At 41.7% G+C, this 16,929-nt stretch overlaps 1 protein-coding gene and 1 pseudogene across 7 annotated transcripts in view; both read left to right on the forward strand.

Annotated features, from left to right (window-relative positions):
- Positions 1-624: 624 nt before the first annotated feature.
- The window catches only part of KIZ (kizuna centrosomal protein), a 73,611-nt gene continuing 57,306 nt past the window's right edge, over positions 625-16,929 (forward strand). For 2 of the 6 annotated variants that reach the window (XM_081149182.1, XM_081149181.1), the window contains exons 1-4: positions 913-1,139; positions 5,021-5,083; positions 6,663-6,825; positions 10,059-10,151. In XM_081149182.1, coding sequence (XP_081005308.1) covers positions 1,051-1,139; positions 5,021-5,083; positions 6,663-6,825; positions 10,059-10,151 — 408 coding nt within the window. In that variant the 5' untranslated portion in view covers positions 913-1,050. Of the gene's footprint in view, positions 1,140-5,020; positions 5,084-6,662; positions 6,826-10,058; positions 10,152-16,929 lie in introns of all 6 variants that reach the window. The other 4 variants (XM_081149183.1, XM_081149180.1, XM_081149185.1 and 1 more) reach the window with 4 other exon arrangements.
- Positions 12,492-14,959, forward strand: LOC308562809 (L-lactate dehydrogenase A chain pseudogene; annotated as a pseudogene). Its single transcript has 2 exons — positions 12,492-12,512; positions 14,284-14,959. The product of its transcript is annotated as an L-lactate dehydrogenase A chain pseudogene (transcript).

Genomic DNA, 16,929 nt, shown 5'->3' on the forward strand with positions numbered 1-16,929 from the left:
CTGGGTTTTGGAATACGGTTGTCTTTCTTCGGGAAGCTTTTCCCACGAGTTGATGATGATGATGATGATAAAAAATGATGCTCTCTACGTGCTGGGCCCTCTTCTGACTCAGCGTTTCCATAAACTTCTGACTCTAATTTTCACAGAGGCAGAGGCGTGTCCCGTGGCGACATCCTCCCTGTCCTACTCGAGGAGCCCCGTTCTTCACCGGAGGCTTGCCCGTGGGCGGCGGAGAGGCAACTGGAGCCCAGGCGGCCTGGGGCCCGCGCGGCGCTGTCCACCAAGCGCGTCCGCACGAACCGGCGCCCGCCCCGCTCCACCAACCAGCCACGTGACCCGCAGAAGTAAACACATCCTTAGGATTTCCACGTCAGGGGCTGGTCTACGTCGGGGCGGCGCGCACACAGTTGCTTAGTACTTGTTTTGTCTTCTTTTTTGTGCTGGTCCCTTTAGCTTTTACCTGCTGGAAGGAAAACAAGTTTTGCCCAGAGCCTGGCAGTCGGCACGTCCGGGAGAGGCGGGAGGGCGAGGCGCCGGGAGGGAAGGAGAAAACCCACCGGGTAAAACGAATGCAATTGGATGCCGAAGGTGATCACGTGATTGCTCAGCCCAGCCCCATCCTCTGGGCAGCCGAGATCCAGGGTGGATGTCTGACCTGGCCCTCAGAGACGGGTCCCGCTCCGAGGCGGTGTAGCATCTCTCCCGTGACAACTGTGAAGGGTCCGGGGGCGGGAAGACGCCTGGCTCCGGGCGCAGAGGCCTCGGTAACGAGCCCACACGCCGCCAGCAGCACCACCCGCAGGCAGCCTCAGCCCGCTCGCCCGGAGACGGCCGGCGCCCCTCCCACGTTGCCCCGCCCCTCCACGGCGCCACGCCCCCTCCACGGCGCCACGCCCCTTCCCCGTTCCTCACGCTGCGGGGCTTTGCGGCGCGGAGTTTACCCGCGGTGCATGGTGGGGCCGTCGCCTCGGACAACCCATTCCCCCCGGCGGCCCGGGGGCGGCCCGGAGCGAGCGCGGCTGCGGCTGCGGCTGCGGCTGCGGCGGCAGCATGAGCCGGGCCTCCGCTCCGTCCTCGCCCCTGGCGAGCCCCGACTACTACGAGAGGCTGGGCCGCCTCCAGCACGGGCTGCGGGACAGGTACGGCCTATCGGAGCGGGGGCGGGGAGCCGGCCTGCTCCGAGGGCCCGCTGGTGCCAGAGCCCCTGTGGCCTCCGCGTCTCCCGCCCGTGGCGCCCCTGGGCCCGGGTCTGCACGCGGCACCCCCAAGCCCCGGGTGAGGCCTGGAGGGCAGAATTTCCCAGAGTCGCCTCCCTGACCGGAGGTCTCCCGCCGCAGGATGCGGCCGCGTCACCGAATTGCCCTGAAGTGGGAGTAGGCGTCTCCCTGCCTGTCGTTCTCAGTCAGGCCCCGTGAGCGTCTCTAGTCCCCACCTACGCTCCTCCCCCCAGGTGTCTCTTCACGTCGCCAGCCCCCCGCGGCGGCAGCGCGGGCGGCGACGAGCGCGGGTCCAGGAGCGCGCGCGCGCCTGTGCGTGCGGGGGTGTGCGTGCGTGTGTGCGTGCGTGCGTGCGAGTGAGTGTGAGAGAGAGAAATATGCGCCCTGTCTAAATACAGAAGACTTTGGGGGCCGGGTATCCAGCGCAAGGATGAAATTTCCAGCCAGGGAGGTCCAGCTTCCAGAGGGCCCGTGATACCTTGATTAATAACTTGATTAAGACTTGAAAGATGAGAACCACTGAAAGCAAGATCTGAGCGCGTAAGAGAGGAAATTATAAAGCGATTTACCATAACTAATCACATAAGAGATAAGTTGTCGGAACTATTACTTAGCTGCTGAATTAATTGAAATTAGAAATCTCATTAGTTGACAAGAAAGGAAATAGAGTTTTGGATCTGTTGATTAAACGTTTGAGTGTTAAAAGTTACGAAGTCATCTTAGTGAAGAGGAGAGCTGCGTGTATGTGTGACAGTTCTAAAACGACGATTATATATGTAAGGGAAAGGCAGACGTGGTTTTTGGAAGGAATTATATTCATCGTATGCTGGCTTTGATTCTTGCCAAATACTCATAGAGCAGCTGCAATAGGCCTTCTTAATTGTCCTAATCATATTTCACCTCTTAATCTTTTCCTACATGCTCTTTTCTTTCTGACCTGCCACTACCCATCCATCCCAGCGACCTCCTCACCTCCAACTTTTAAAAACTCACTTTCTGAAGTTCATGCCTAACTTAGGAGACCTCGGATTCCTACACCACTCTAGATAACGGCTTTAAGTGACTGCCTAGACTGAGAATTCCAGGAGGACAGGAACTATATCTGGCTGGATCTTTAGCTAGTGATAGAGTACCCGACATGGAGGAGGGGCTTGATAAATGTTTGTCGAATGAATGGAAGGAATCCCAGAGTCAACCAGCTAGTGCCCAGGAGTTACAAATGTCTTGTATAGAACCCAGTAGCCACACGTTGGGACTACGTAATGACCATCTTCCAAGCAATCAGGAAAAGTGGACGGTGCAGTATTTCAAAGATGGTATTCAGTGTCTGCACATACCTGATAATTAAGAGACAAGACATTGCTCTGTACATTAGTACACTTAAAGTGCTTTTCGACTGCTCTGTAAAAGAGTAGCCAAGTTACTCCACGCCTTTAGTTAGTTGTATCTCTTAGCCCACGTTCTAATTTCAGAATGTTACTGGTTCAAATAACATTCTTTTTGAACGAAGTTAATTGTGAGTTACCATTTTTGCTTCCTCTGCTAGAACACCTGGCTGTTTATTGTCCTTATAGTATAACTATGAATTACTATTGCTCACTTTATGTTTAACATTTAATGCTTTATTTAGCAAGGTGAGGCTGTTGAAATGATATATAACAAATTTGAGTCAAATTGCATAACCTGTTCATGGTTCTGGATTTGGTTTTATTTTTAAGTCAGTACAAATCTGTTTCTGTGTGTATTCACTTTTTATTTTATTTTATTATTTTATTTTATTTTAAAGTCTATAACTAGCTCTAACTCGTAGTTAATAAATACAGAGGCAAATAACTTTGGCTTCAGAGAAAACTGCAGTAGAAATGTGGAAACCTGGGTTTGAGTCTACGAACAACTGTGTGACTTCAAGTAGGTCGTTCAGCTTCTCTGAACCTTAGTTTTTCACCTGAAATGAGGAGCCCTGATTAATATGCAAAGTAAGACCACAGATTTTTTTTTTCTCTCTACTAAAGAACCTCAGCGTAAAAAAAGTTGAAAGGTGTAGTTTTGCAGAGCAAACTGAATATCATGGACTATAGGTTGAATCCCAAAGCTGGATGTTTCAAAGATTCTGAAATAACGTGTGGAAACTGCAAGAGGATCCTCCAAATAAGCCTTTCTCTGGCTTTTATTGGAGTAAATATATGGTTCTAAGTCTTAAATTTAAAATATATATGAAAGATAGCACTCAGAGGCGGTGGGGCGTGGACAAGGCGGCTAGAAAATGGGCCTGAGATGAAGCGATAATGGGATTAGAATAATTTTGCCTGGAATAAAAGGCCAAGAGGTGTTTGATTGTGCTTTTTCAGCGTGTGAAGTGTCACGGTAGAGAACAAGCAGATGTCTGTCTGTCTGTATTGTAAGTTGTGAGAAAGAAGACACCTACTGAGAAGGGCTACCAGTAGCTAAGTGGGCTCAAGATTAAAAAACAAAAACAACCAAAAAGCAGCCTAGCAGCCATTTCTACACAAGAACTGCTCATTCAAACTGCACTTCAGGGAGAGACCTGCACTGAACTACCTGCCCTGGGTTTCTGCGGCTGAGCCAGCCCTTATAAAGGAGTTTCTGGAATCCTATTCCAACCAATAGGATGAGACTTCCCCCATTTGGTCAGAGCTGCACAGCTCCAGCCAATCAGAGCAGCTCCATTCTGACCAATCAGGATAGTGTCTTTTGGATCAATTCAGCTGTGCCCACTTGGAGTGCTTATTTGCATGAGGACAGAACAATCAGGGATGGGGTGGGGACTTCTGTCCATATAAGCCAGCTCCCTTGTGCCTCTGAGAGCTCACGTTCCACTGAGGAGTATGTTTCCCCTTTGAGCTGAAACACCGGAGGGCTCTCAGGAGCAGAGCGGAGCTGTGTATCTGGAGCGAGGCCTGGTTCCAGGGCTGCCTCACAGCCAGGCTGTATCACAATTCAACTGTTTTGCACTGAATAAAGTTTCCTTCTTTGCCACCCTAAAATGGGGATGCCTGTTGGTGTTGAATTATTGCGAATTATTGCCAGTAACCATCAGTTGACTATCTGTTGACAGTTGAGTAGGAGCAAGGAAGTTTAATGTTCATTATTAAAAAGAACTTGCTGCTTGGGAGCTGATGGATTTCCAGGCTATGGTCCTGTTACAAAGTTATAAAAAGAAATTCCCCCAAATGTCATTGAGGCCAGGTTTGTTTCTCAGAGACCTATTCCTACCTCAGCCACGTGATTTTGCACAAGCTTAACTGGTTGGGAGCAGAGCAAGCCACTAGTCTTTAGTCCCCATTGGGTTTGTGGAAGCATCATGTCTGGTCCTGATAAACCCCCATTGCTCAAGTGCCACCAACTCAGAGATGTCTGGCTATATTATATCTTACATATTTACCTGTTTATTGTCTGTCCTTCTGTCTGTTCTTGGTTGCCTTGTTCACTGTATTAGTTTCTAAGCCTAGAATAGTGCTTGACTCATCATGGGACTCAAGAAATATGTGCTGAATGAATGAACCAGGTTCCCGGCCTTTTCTTACGGCATTTCCCCATTTACTATGAGGATCTTGTACTTTTTGCTTTATATTTGTGTCCTCTTTGCTTTTTAGACATTCCTGGTGACTGCTAAATAATTTTGTGTCTTGAATTTCAAATACAGCTGGCATTTTCTGCTTCTCAGAGAGACCAGAGAAGCATTCTCACAAAAGTGTGGTTTCAAAGGAGATCATATTCTAAATTCAGCAGTCTATAACTTATCAGTGTAATTATTCATAAAATATTTTCTTTCTGTTCCATAGTGAAAAGAAGAGATTGGACCTGGAAAAGAAACTTTATGAATATAGTCAGTCTGATATATTCAGGTAAGATATGATAGTGGTAACAGTTTTTAAGCCACTTTGTATATGTTAATCAATTAAAATTTAATCCTAAGTATGTTGTAAATACCATAGTTGCAGTACTTTTACCATTCTTTTTAATATGTAATAGTTTCAAATAAACACTGTAATATAATGACTATCAAATGTAAGAATAAATTTAATTAAAATTAGTATAAGGTAAAAATTATTTTTTTCATTATTTAGAATCTATTTTGCTTAAATAGCTTAAGAATAAGACACATTATAGTATGCTATCATTTTGTTCACAATTTACCCATTAAGTCTGTGTAGTAATTAAGGCATAATTACTATAGCTGACCTTTCAACAAACTGTTGTAGGCAGGGTTACATAGTTTCTCATTTGTTCATGGATATATGACAATGAATGTCAAAGTTATGGGCAGTAGATAATATTGAATAATTTATTGAACTAACAATACAAATGCTACTGGTACTTTTATGAATTATGTACTTGTGAAAAAGAAAGAGCTAGAATTAGCAGTGTTAGTTCTATGAGTGGGCTGTACATCTTGAGTCTTTTGATACTACACTTTGGATGGTCCCTAAAGATTTTTTTTCACAATTTGAGTACAGTTACAGTCTATATGTTATTAAAAAATACTTTAATAATATAGTATGTTGTTGCAATTTCTAACAAAATTTAAAAATTACACCTAAGTGAGAACTTTTTAGTTTAAATTTCAAACTTTCTTAATGTTTATGGATTGTGGTTTATAGTTTGATTTCCATAAGAGCAGGTAGTTTTGACATTGTCGTTAAAAAAAAAACTGATGGGCTTTTCCTCTGAACATGGCCATGTAGACACCACTCTTAGAATCACATTTAGCCCAGCCCGGCGTGGCTCAGCGGTTGAGCGTCGACCTGGGATCCAGGCGATCGGGGTTCGATTCCCGGTCAGGGCACATGCCCAGGCTGCGGGCTCGATCAATGATTCTCTCATCATTGATGTTTCTATTTCTATCTCTTTCTCTCCCTCTCCTTTCCTCTCTCTGAAATCAATAAAGATTTTTTTTTTTAAAAAAAGAATCACATTTAATTTTGAGAAAGAAACCCAAATAAATCTTTACTGTGTGACTGTTATAATGTGGTCTTGTATATATTTCTCAGGAGAGTTATGCCTACATGTGCTATCTCAGTGATGTTGCATTCATTTCTTCTTTCTAAAAATGCATATACATTCCATCCTTTAGGTTTCAGTGTGGGGAAAATACTATAGAATACATTGTTTCACTAACAATTTTGTTAAATTCTCCTAAACTAATAAATGTTAAACTTGGTGCCCTACTGTTGCAAGAACTATCATTATAGCGGAGCAGTTCATAACTTAGTCCTCAAAATGGACCAGAAGAAGGAAAATGCTTCTTCCCCAGCGGCACTTTGTATATTCCACAGGGCTGTGCTAAATAAATGTACATTACGTGTTTTCCCACCAAAGCAGAATGCAATAAACATCTTCAAATTCAATTTTTTAAAAAAAGAAAATTCACACTCTTAGTCAGAATACAACTTTGCTGTTTCAAATCTGCTTTTATTTTTCTAGAGCTAAACTGAAGTATATAAAACTAAAGAAATACCTGAAGGAAATATGTGAATCAGAAAAGAAGGCTTGTACTCGAAACCAGGAATATTTAAAGCAGTTTGAGTGTATCCAAGCTCAGATTGGACACTTTACCCCAAATACTGAGAAGTTTCAAGAACTAAAGGTGACATCTTGTTCTGTTCTATGGTTTTTAAAAATACTTTTCTGCTAAAATCAGAAATAGTGAGCAGTAAGTTTCAGATAAGTGGCAGTCACAATGTTCAGTTGTTCGTCTATAAGATTGTCAGTTTTCTTTATGAATTATCACATGGCCAAATTTTGATCAAAGCACTTGAAATTTCATTTTCTCAGATTCCTACTTTAGTTGAGGAATTAATGGAATATCTATACTTTGTTGTACTGTACAAATTGTTAACTTAAAACGGGTACATACATCACTAGCCACCGCCTGGCACATGGTATCATTGGCCTCATGGTTGAACTTGACCAGCATTAGAGTTCCCTCTAGAGACTGCTTCCTTCTTTAAATGATTTTTCCTATGGTCTGGACTCCTCTGTTCTGGTCGTTCAGGCAGTGTGGTGAGGGAAGACTGAGGGGATAGAACTGGCCCTGAGGAGTTTGCCTTCATGTTCCTCACCTTGGGCCCCAGACCAATTGCTCTTATCAACTCTCTCTGATTCTGGTGTCCCATTCCTTTAAGGAGCTTGGCAACCTTCTGCTCTACAAGTTATGCCAAGTATGGAGGGCTGGACCCTTTGTCTCAGCACTTGTGTTGGTCAAGGGTTGTTGCCTAAGTTAACCCACTGAATACTGGTTACAGGAGAAGTGGCTTCAGTATTTCCCTTTTTCCCCTCTAGCACTTTTCTCCCCAGCCTTTTATTGTAAAAATTCCAAGTACACAAAAAAATTAAAAGAATTATCCTAACAAACATTAATGCTATGGTCTGAATGTTTGTGCTCCCCCCAAATTCATTTATTGAAATTCTAACCCCCCAAAGTGAATATTGGTAGGTGGGGCCTTTGAGAGATATCGTTTAGCTGGTGTTTGTGTTACGTGCGGTTGAGTTGGGTGAACAGAAGTAAATTGTGCAGAGTGAGGAAGCGAATAGAAAGGCCCTCCTGAATTTAGCTGGGCAGCATCAAGCCCAGTGTGTGAGCAGCCCAGTAACAGAACCATTACCTGATGCACTAATTCAGTGCTTTTGGGTCTACTAAAGCAGATTTCCCCTGGGGAGGTAGGGGATGTGGGGTTATCCTTAGAGAAGCTCTGGACCAGCAGATGGTGCTGGGACATGGGTAGTTTGGCCCCTGAAGCAGCAGATCTCTGACTGTGAGGAATCTAGGCCACATGGTGAGAAGAGAACAGGGACCAGAGTCTGCACCAGAGAGAAAGAATGCAGTTAAGCCCTGGTGTATTGTGGAAATAGGAGAAACACATATGTACAAATAAAAGGCAAAGAAAGAGAGCAGAGCAGTTTTAGGTGGAAATCCATGGCCGTAGGTAATACAGAGTTCCAGTTTGTATCATTACCAATTTGTCATAGTAACATTTTTTATTTCAACTATATTGTGCAGTACTTATTTGAATAATTAGTAAAGAATGTATAGCTCAGTAAATTTTTCAGGTGCACTGAGAACAATCTAAGTTGGACTCTCGAAGATACTTTTCCTTACTGATCCTTATGAAGCCCTAATGCAGTTATCACTTTTTGCTTCAGCAAAATGAATGTAATAATACTCTGATGTTTCCACGAGCAAGTGCTCTGTCTTTGGAAGCTATGGCTCTGAAATAATTCCATAATGAGGAAATCAGATGCAATACCATTGCATGTTGGTAACTGATCTCAAAGAGCAGAAGAAAACATTTGTAGTCATGGGAACAAAAGATCTTTGCTTAACCTCTGATTACTTAATAAACCTCTGTTGATTTTGTAATCCACTCTCATCCCCCCTTTTAAAAATTATTTTTATTTATTTATTTTAATGGAATTTATTGGGGTGACATTGGTTCCCAAAACCATACAGGTTTCAAGTGTACAGCTCAACAAAACATCATTTGCACACTGCATTGTGCACCCATCACCCCAAACAAAGTCTCATTCCATCCCCATTTCCCCCTTTGTCCACCTCCACTTAGCCCCCACTCCCCTTTCCATCTGACCATCACCACACTGTTGTGTCTATGTGTTTTACATATATGTATATATGTTTTTGTTTAATCCCTTCACCTTTCACCCAGCCCCCTCACCCCCCCACCCCCCACCCCCGACGGCTGTCATTCCTTTTTAAAGATACTTTGCCTTAGAATCTGGAAAGATGCCTGTTGAAGATTCTTGGGGCTAAAAATTAAATATCTGAGTTCATAGGAGTAGATATAGAACAGAGAGACGTAAAATGTATTTTCTTAATTGTTCATTTTATTGTTTGTTCTGGCCTCAGAGACTTTTATTTAATTCAGTATCTATTAAGATCATTATTGCATGTATCATATTAATAACATTCTGATAGAGAAATAACATCCTGCTTAACTGTTATTAAAAATGGCAGCATATAATACCTTTTAAGACACTTGAGGGAAACAAGTCAATTTTGGTTATTATTACCTGTTAATTTTTGGTGTGTCAGAACAAAGCCCAGGCCTGTTTGATGTTCAGAGGTATGTTTCTAAGCGCAGTGTGTCACTGTGTAACTTAGGAAACGTTCTCATACCTGCTGGACCATGTTCAGTGACTTTTAGGTTTTACTTACCAACATACTGACTCAAAGTGCTTTTCATGCCTTGCTTTTGAGAAAAAGTCATTTTGTAATGGAATCACTTTCATTAATTATAGTGTGATGATGATGCAGACGTCTTGATGTAGTCATTAGTTCCCAAGCAAACTTGATTCCTATGGTGCCGATCATTGATGTCTGCAGTGTATGTTTATTCATAGAAAATAGAATTTGTGTTAAGTTGATCTAGCAAATAATTTACTCTGTTGCTGTTACTAGTAGGACCGTGATATTATATAGATACACAGATAAGAAGTGAAGATTGATTTCTTTTCCTTTGTTTAGGGCAAAACTTTTCAGAAAAAACACTGATGTCTTACTTTCATAATAAAGTAAATGAATTTTTATGATAGGTTAGTATATCAACGTTTTAGTCCCTAAATTGATGAAAGACTAAGTAAAAATCCATCAAAACATATTTTATTTAAAAACACTTTCTAAAATTCAGCTTTTTAATGTGCTATTTGTGAAATTGTTTATTTTCTCAGATAAGTTGAATTTCTCAGCAGTATCAGTTTTACTTTCTACTTTACTGTTTCTTCTTTTCTGTAAAGATTAAAAAATAGAGAGATGTGCTAGTTGTAATAATATCCACCAAAAAGTCAAACTTTGTTTATATTTAGATTTACTCTGAGACTCAAATTAAGAAGATACAGCTACTGTCAAAAGATAGCCTGGGAGTGAAAGGCGAACTGAAAAATGAAGACAGAGAAAAGGTAATAAATTAAAATGACAAACTTTCTGTTAACAGAGGATTTTTGGAGTGTTCATCTTTTAAGATATTGTTTTTAAGAAATCATCTTATTACAAAGATATTTTTTATTAAACCGTAAGTGATTATTTGAAGACTTTTCCTTATAGAGTATTGCTTTAATGTCTAATTCAATTAATTTGCTGAAAGGTAGGCACTGTGGTTGCAAAACAGATACATTCCAAAGAAAACCCCAGTGTTCAGTGTTGTTAGTAGGTGAAACTGTGTTTTTCTAGATAATGTTCTATAGCTGCTTTTTTCTTAGTTCCAGAAATATTTTAAATGAAAAAGTAAACAAAATGTGACATTTTACTTCTTTCTTTGTATATATAATTTTGTGCATTTTAACCTTTTCACAGATAAAGTGGAAAGAAAGGATTGCATATCTAAGCAACAGACAAAAAGACTGGAAAGGAATACTTAAATAAATTCTGCTATGTATCTGCCGTAACGCAGGCTTCTAATCCTCCCGCCTATCTCCATATAAATGATTCTGTTCAAGACCATAGATGTTTTCTTCACTAAAAGCAGTAAAGCTCTTTTAGATGAAATGTCTAAAAACATCTTGTAATAACTTGGAGCATGCTGGCAAGAGTAGTCACTTGTGACTATGTGTAAAACCCCCTCAGCCAGTCGATGTTGTAATAAGCAGAATGGTAGCATCACTCCATTATTCAGAAAAGCCAGCAGCATGCTTGTTCCTTAGGCTGCAGCATTCATTAAGAAAAGCTTACTGGGCTGAAAGCTGGAAACAGATGATAACGGGATATGATTTTCATATTTAATGCTTTCCTTGGAAGAGTATGTGTGCTACAGATTGATAGAAGAATCATCTGCTACTTTACTAAAAGACTTTCAGGTTTGCCCTATAGCTACCGATGGAATCATTCAGCCAAGAAATTAACTTTCTCTTCTTTTACCTGCTTTATATATCTGCTAAGCAGGCTGCCTGGCTGCCAGTAAATGTTATTATGCAGTTAACTGTTTGGTATTTAAGACTCTTATCAGAAAAGAAACAGAGGCCACACTATTTTGTTTTTATAGTAGGAGGAAGGTTTTAGTTTTTCTTTTTATTCCCGTGCATTAGCAGGCATTAATCTTAGTTTATAGGAAGTTTTAGGTTTTCCTTCCAAAGATTAAAAAGTTAAAAAACCTAGAATTTGGAGCATTCTTTAAACTGTAAGATACAAAACACCAAGCCCCAGCAACCTTGACCTAAATAAAAAGGCGTTTAATGATAAATGATTCCCGTGCCATTAGATGTATGCCAAGTGTGGTGTGATGTGATAGACTTATAAACCATTCAGGCAGTTTTTGTGTTTGACATTTCTTCATGAAATAATTGATTTGTTTTTAATCTATAAATTGGTTTGTTCTTCCTATGCCATTCCAGATAGACACAGTCTTAGTACAGCTGTGTCGATGGTACTTAAGTATACAACAGATTTTTTTTTCCTATTTGTTCCACTGATTCCTTACCTTACATATAGTTATCAGTCTCCTTGTAAGTCACATTTAAAATTAGGGCAGAGATACATCTCTGACAACTCCTTAAAGCATTACATATAATAATTAGAAGATAAGTTTTTCCTTTATACCGAAAAGTGTAATCTCCTTAAAAGCTTTGACTATTGACTGTATGTAAGAATCAATTAGGTAACACTGAGAAATTTATATCTTGCCTTCGTCAGTTTCCCATTGATGTTCCATCAATTAAAAAGTAAATGCATTTCAGCAAAATTATGAATTGGTTCATCCTTATTAACTAAAACTAATTCCAGGACACTTCCTTATCACATGAGTTATGTTTGAGTTTTCAGTGAGATCTGTACTGCTCTTCTGTAGGCAGTCAGATGAATCAGTTCCTGTGCCCAAGGTGGTCGGTCTCTGGGAACTGGCCTGAGCAGAGTACAGTCTCACTGGTTGAAGTCAGTAAATAGTTTTTGAGCAAGTGTTCTGTTTGTGAAGCCACAGTAGGCCCTTCTGTGAATGCCTCAATGCCTGCCCTTGAGGTGTTTCCTCCAAAGTGCTATTTTTTCCAAGGCATGGGACAGTGTGTGGTATGAGCCAGTTACCTGGGGCAGACATGAGTGACAGGAAGAAAGAGCATACTCCTCCGCTGAGATGAATAACCTGCGGCTTGGTGGAGGAGGCGATGTTTGGGTTGCTGGCATGAGGATGGGTAGGATGTCAGCAGGTGGGGATGTGATAGACATTCCAGGGTTAGGAGATGTGAGTAAAGGAGTAGGTAGTGGGTAGTTTTTCAGTCTGGCTAAAGTCTAGCTAGAGTTCTTGTAGGGAAGTGATGGACAGTGAGTTTGAAAAGGTACATCATGGAACTTAGTACCAGGCTCAAGAATTAAGATTTACTCCTGGAATCACGTGTGTGTTGTGTCAAGGGTGGGGGTGTAGGTGAAGAAAGGACTTGTGAAGATAGTATTTATATCGCAGGCTGGCAGTGTTATGAGAGTGAACTGGAGGAAGGAGCTCATGGAGCTAAGGAAATCAGGGTCAGTTCACATGGGAAGAGTTAATCAAAGGACTGGATTGGGGGTGGCCACTGAAGTGGAAAACACTAATGACGGGGGAGGATCTATCATTTTAATGATAATTCAGAATTATAAAAAGGTATTTTTTAAAAGTGATTATGCAACTTTGAACTATAAGCAGTAACTGGGCTGTTCTACTAAAAAAAGTCATGAAGTTGGAGTTGTGTGGTTTTTTAAAGTAAAACTCTATTTCAGTTTTGTAATAAGACATCCAATGTTTTCATAGATCTAGTGGCTACTCTTCAGAATCACGTGTTCTCTTAAGTGGTATATTCATCCCCCAAGCTTATTTCCAATATCAATTTCTTAGCAATTAAAAAAAAAAAGTATCTTTATTGATTTCAGAGAGGAAGGGAGAGGAAGAGAGAGATAGAAAGATCAATGATGAGAGAGTTGTCATTGATCGGCTGCCTCCTGCATGCCCCCAACTGGGGATCGAGCCTGCAACCCGGGCATGTGCCCTGACCAGGAATGGAACCGCGATCTCCTGGATCCTAGGTTGATGCTCAACTGCTGAGCCATGCCCGGCCGGGCATTAGTAATTTTTGTTGTTGTTAATGGATAGCAAAAAGACAATGTGCAGGTCCCTACTTGACTCCTCACAAATTTTACTATAATTTAGTAATCTTTCTCCTCTATTATACATTGTCATTTTTTATTTTGGGGTAAAGTCTAATTTTCTTGGTCTCTAGGCATGTTCTAGTTGCTCAGTTTTTTGTATCAGCATTGTCTGCATAAAAACACATCAAAACATATACCCAACAGAGGTAGAGATGGCATTTGTGAATGAGAGTATAAATTTTGGGGTGGGGATGTGAAGTTTCTTTGAACTGTAATATTGTGAAATATATTTTACTAAAAGCAGAAGTAAACTTAATACTTCACAGGAAGATTATCCTCTGCCAGAGCTGGAGGACCTGGGAATTTCATCACAGGGCTACAGGCTGGTTGGGGAGTTCCACTTCCACTGTTGTAAACCTTTCTGCAAGGGTCGCGTGGAGAATGGTTGTGCAAGTTACTTCTCCTTCTGATAAGAATAGTAACGATGGGTAATTATCATTGTAGAGTTTTTCTGTGCCCAGTGCTGCATTAAGCTCATTATACTCATCAACAAATTTAATACTCTCAACATTCCTGGAAGTAGATACGATTGTTATCCTTATTTTATAGGAAGTCTCAGAGAGGTTAGTTAACTTGCCCCAGACTACACTGCTAGGCAGAGTCAAAATTCAAACCTAGATCATGTGGCTTCAGCATCCATGTTAATAGCCATCTTTCTACACTGCCTTCTGAGGTAGTATGGGTGAAATGCTCTTTAAGAGTTGGGAGAAATTCTAGTCAAATAACAACACCCTAGCCACATCATAAAAATTTTCAGTTATTCATTTAGATGCTGCATTTTTACCTAAACTTGGAAGGGTGAAATGGTCTCTCTTGGGTACCAGAGTAGCTGCCACCAATTCTGGATCCAGTGCCATGTGCCACTGATGCCCACCTGCCATGCACTCCCAATTACTTTTGATTCTAAGTCCAGTGTGGTAACTCAAGGCTCAGCTGATTGTGAACCGTCTTAAGGAAGAACAACCCCCAGCGTAAGATTACAGTCTTTGGGGTTGGTGCTGTTGGCATGGACTGTGCCATTAGTGTCTTAATGAAGGTCTTGGCAGATGAACTTGCTCTTGTTGAAATCTTGGAAGACAAATTGAAGGGAGAGATGATGGGTCTTTAACTTGGCAGCCTTTTTCTTAGAACACCAAAATTGTCCCTGGCATAGACTATAATATGACTGTAAGCTCCAAGCTGGTTATCACAGCTGGGGCACATCAACAGGAGGGCCAAAGCTGCTTTATTTTGGTCCAGAGTAGTGTGAACATCTCTAAATTCATCATTCCTAATGCTGTCAAATACACCCCCAACTGCAACTTGCATATTGTTTCCAATCCGGTGGCTATCTTGACTTACGTAGCTTGGAAGGTAAATGGCTTTCTCAAAGACCATGCTATTGGAAGTGGTTGCCATCTGGATTCAGCTCAGTTTTGTTACCTAATGAGGGAAAGGCTGGGAGTCCACCCATTGAGCTGTCATGGGTGGGTCCTTGGGGAGCATGGAGATGCTAGTGTGCCTGTGAGAGTAGAGTGAATGTTGCTGGTGTCTCCCTGAAGAACCTGCCCCTGATTCAGGTACTGATGCAGATAAGGAACAGTGGAAAGAAATTCACAAATAGGTGGTTAACAGTGCTCATGAGGTGATCAGACTGAAAGGTACACTACCTGGGCCATTGGACTATCTATGGCAGATCTGGAAGAAAGTATAATGAAGAATCTTAGGGGGGTATATCCAACCTCCACCATTATTAAGGGTGTCTATGGGATAAAAGGAGATGTCCTCCTTAATGTTCCTTGTATCTTGGGACAGAATGGAATTTCCGATGTTGTGAAGGTGACTCTGATACCTGAGGAAGAGGCCCTTTTGAAGAAGGGTGCAGTTACACTTTGGGGGATCCAAAGAGAGCTGCAGTTTTCAAGTCTCCTAATGCACCACCTCACTGTCTAGGCTACAGCAGGCTTTTAGTTGGAGATCGTGCTTTCTTTTCTGATCTGTGACTAACGCAGTGACTAAGACAGCCTAGGAAAAACATCAGTTTCCTGAAGGTAGTAGTAGTAATGGTTCATAGAACCCTGAAGCTATATTCTGATGCCAGATGGTACTTACCTTGTGTGGTCCTAACCTGATTAGTGTGAAATAGTTCCACCCCCTCAGAGGCACCGCTGCCAGTGTTGCACATGCTACAGCTGCCCTTCAAATTAGATGCATGTTCACTGTGTGTTATACAACTTGTGGTTCCTTCACCCAACATGCCTAGTCCAACTTTTTCCTCCAGTTAGTCACATCCCAGGATCCAAAGTCTAAATACAATAGTGCATGTCTTGTGCATAATTGTTCTAAAGGATCTTATTTTGTGTACTATATATATCAGAAGAGTGTACACTGCCATATGATATAAAAAGAAAAGTCTACATATAAATAATGCAGCCAACTATCCAAATGCCATACCAACTAAAACACCAAATAAACCTTGACCAGTAAAGAAAAAAAGAAATGGTCTCCTTGACACTAAAATATTCCAGCCAGATCAGGTGAGCCACGGAAGCAGAGTGCCTGTCTCTAAACTACTTACCTTTGCAACTAAAGGATCATCTGTTCCACTGAAGAAGAACTTCAAGGGAGAAGACAGATGTGCACCTAGTGCACAGTGTCCACTTCTGGCTGCTGCATTCAGGCCAGGAGGCACAGGTGTTTGCAGGAGGGCTGAGATGTTGAGGGCCCAGGGATTTGGACCTGGCCCTGTCATACCTGCTATAGGAAAGGACAGTGGGGGATTATTACTGAAAGTTATCTATATAAGCCCCAATTTCTTATCCTTACTAGCCCACTCTTGCTTCCTTCACCAGCAGTCTCCTTGAATCACACTGCTCAGTTATAAACACAGCGAGCCCCAATGTGGGGCTCTGAGCGGTTGCCCAGATTTCTAATACCTAGCTCTTGTCACTTCATGGGGATGATGACCCTCAGCTCTGCTGTCCTCAAAGTTGTGACTTCATTTAACCTAGAGTGATGACAAGTTGAAAAGTAGTCTCTGTGTTCATCTGGACCTCTTTTAACAGCTTTTTTTTGCATGTGTTTCTATTGAGAAAACAATGAGAAATTAAAGAATTTTTCAAGTCCTGGCCCTAAAACTAGATCTGCCAACCTTTTTTCAGGAAAGGGTAGAAACCCTTTCCAGGCTCCCTAGGCTGTGAGCTCACACAGGGCAGGGACTAGGCCCCTTCCCCGTGTTCACCTGGTGTGTGATAGTGGCTTGCCCACCTGCAAAGGGGAAGAAGAGAGCTATTCTTTAAGCCTGCTGTGCACCCCATTTCAGACGAAGTTTGACCTCTTTGCCGCCTGCTTCCTTTTGGAGATACCTTCCAACTGGATGGTGGGGAATGTGGCTCAGATTTACAGCTAACACTTATATTCATCTTACTATGTTTCATGTACTGTTCTAAGGACTTTTATGTATATGCATATGTAAATATACATGCAAGCATGTATACATACTCATTGCAACAGCTTTACAAAGTAAGAATTTTTTTGTACTCATTTTATAGATTAGGAAATGGAGGCCCAAAGAAGTAATTTGTCCCCAGGTCA

Source organism: Miniopterus schreibersii (assembly GCF_964146895.1).
Source record: "Miniopterus schreibersii genome assembly, chromosome: 10".
Taxonomy (NCBI): Eukaryota; Metazoa; Chordata; class Mammalia; order Chiroptera; family Miniopteridae; genus Miniopterus; species Miniopterus schreibersii.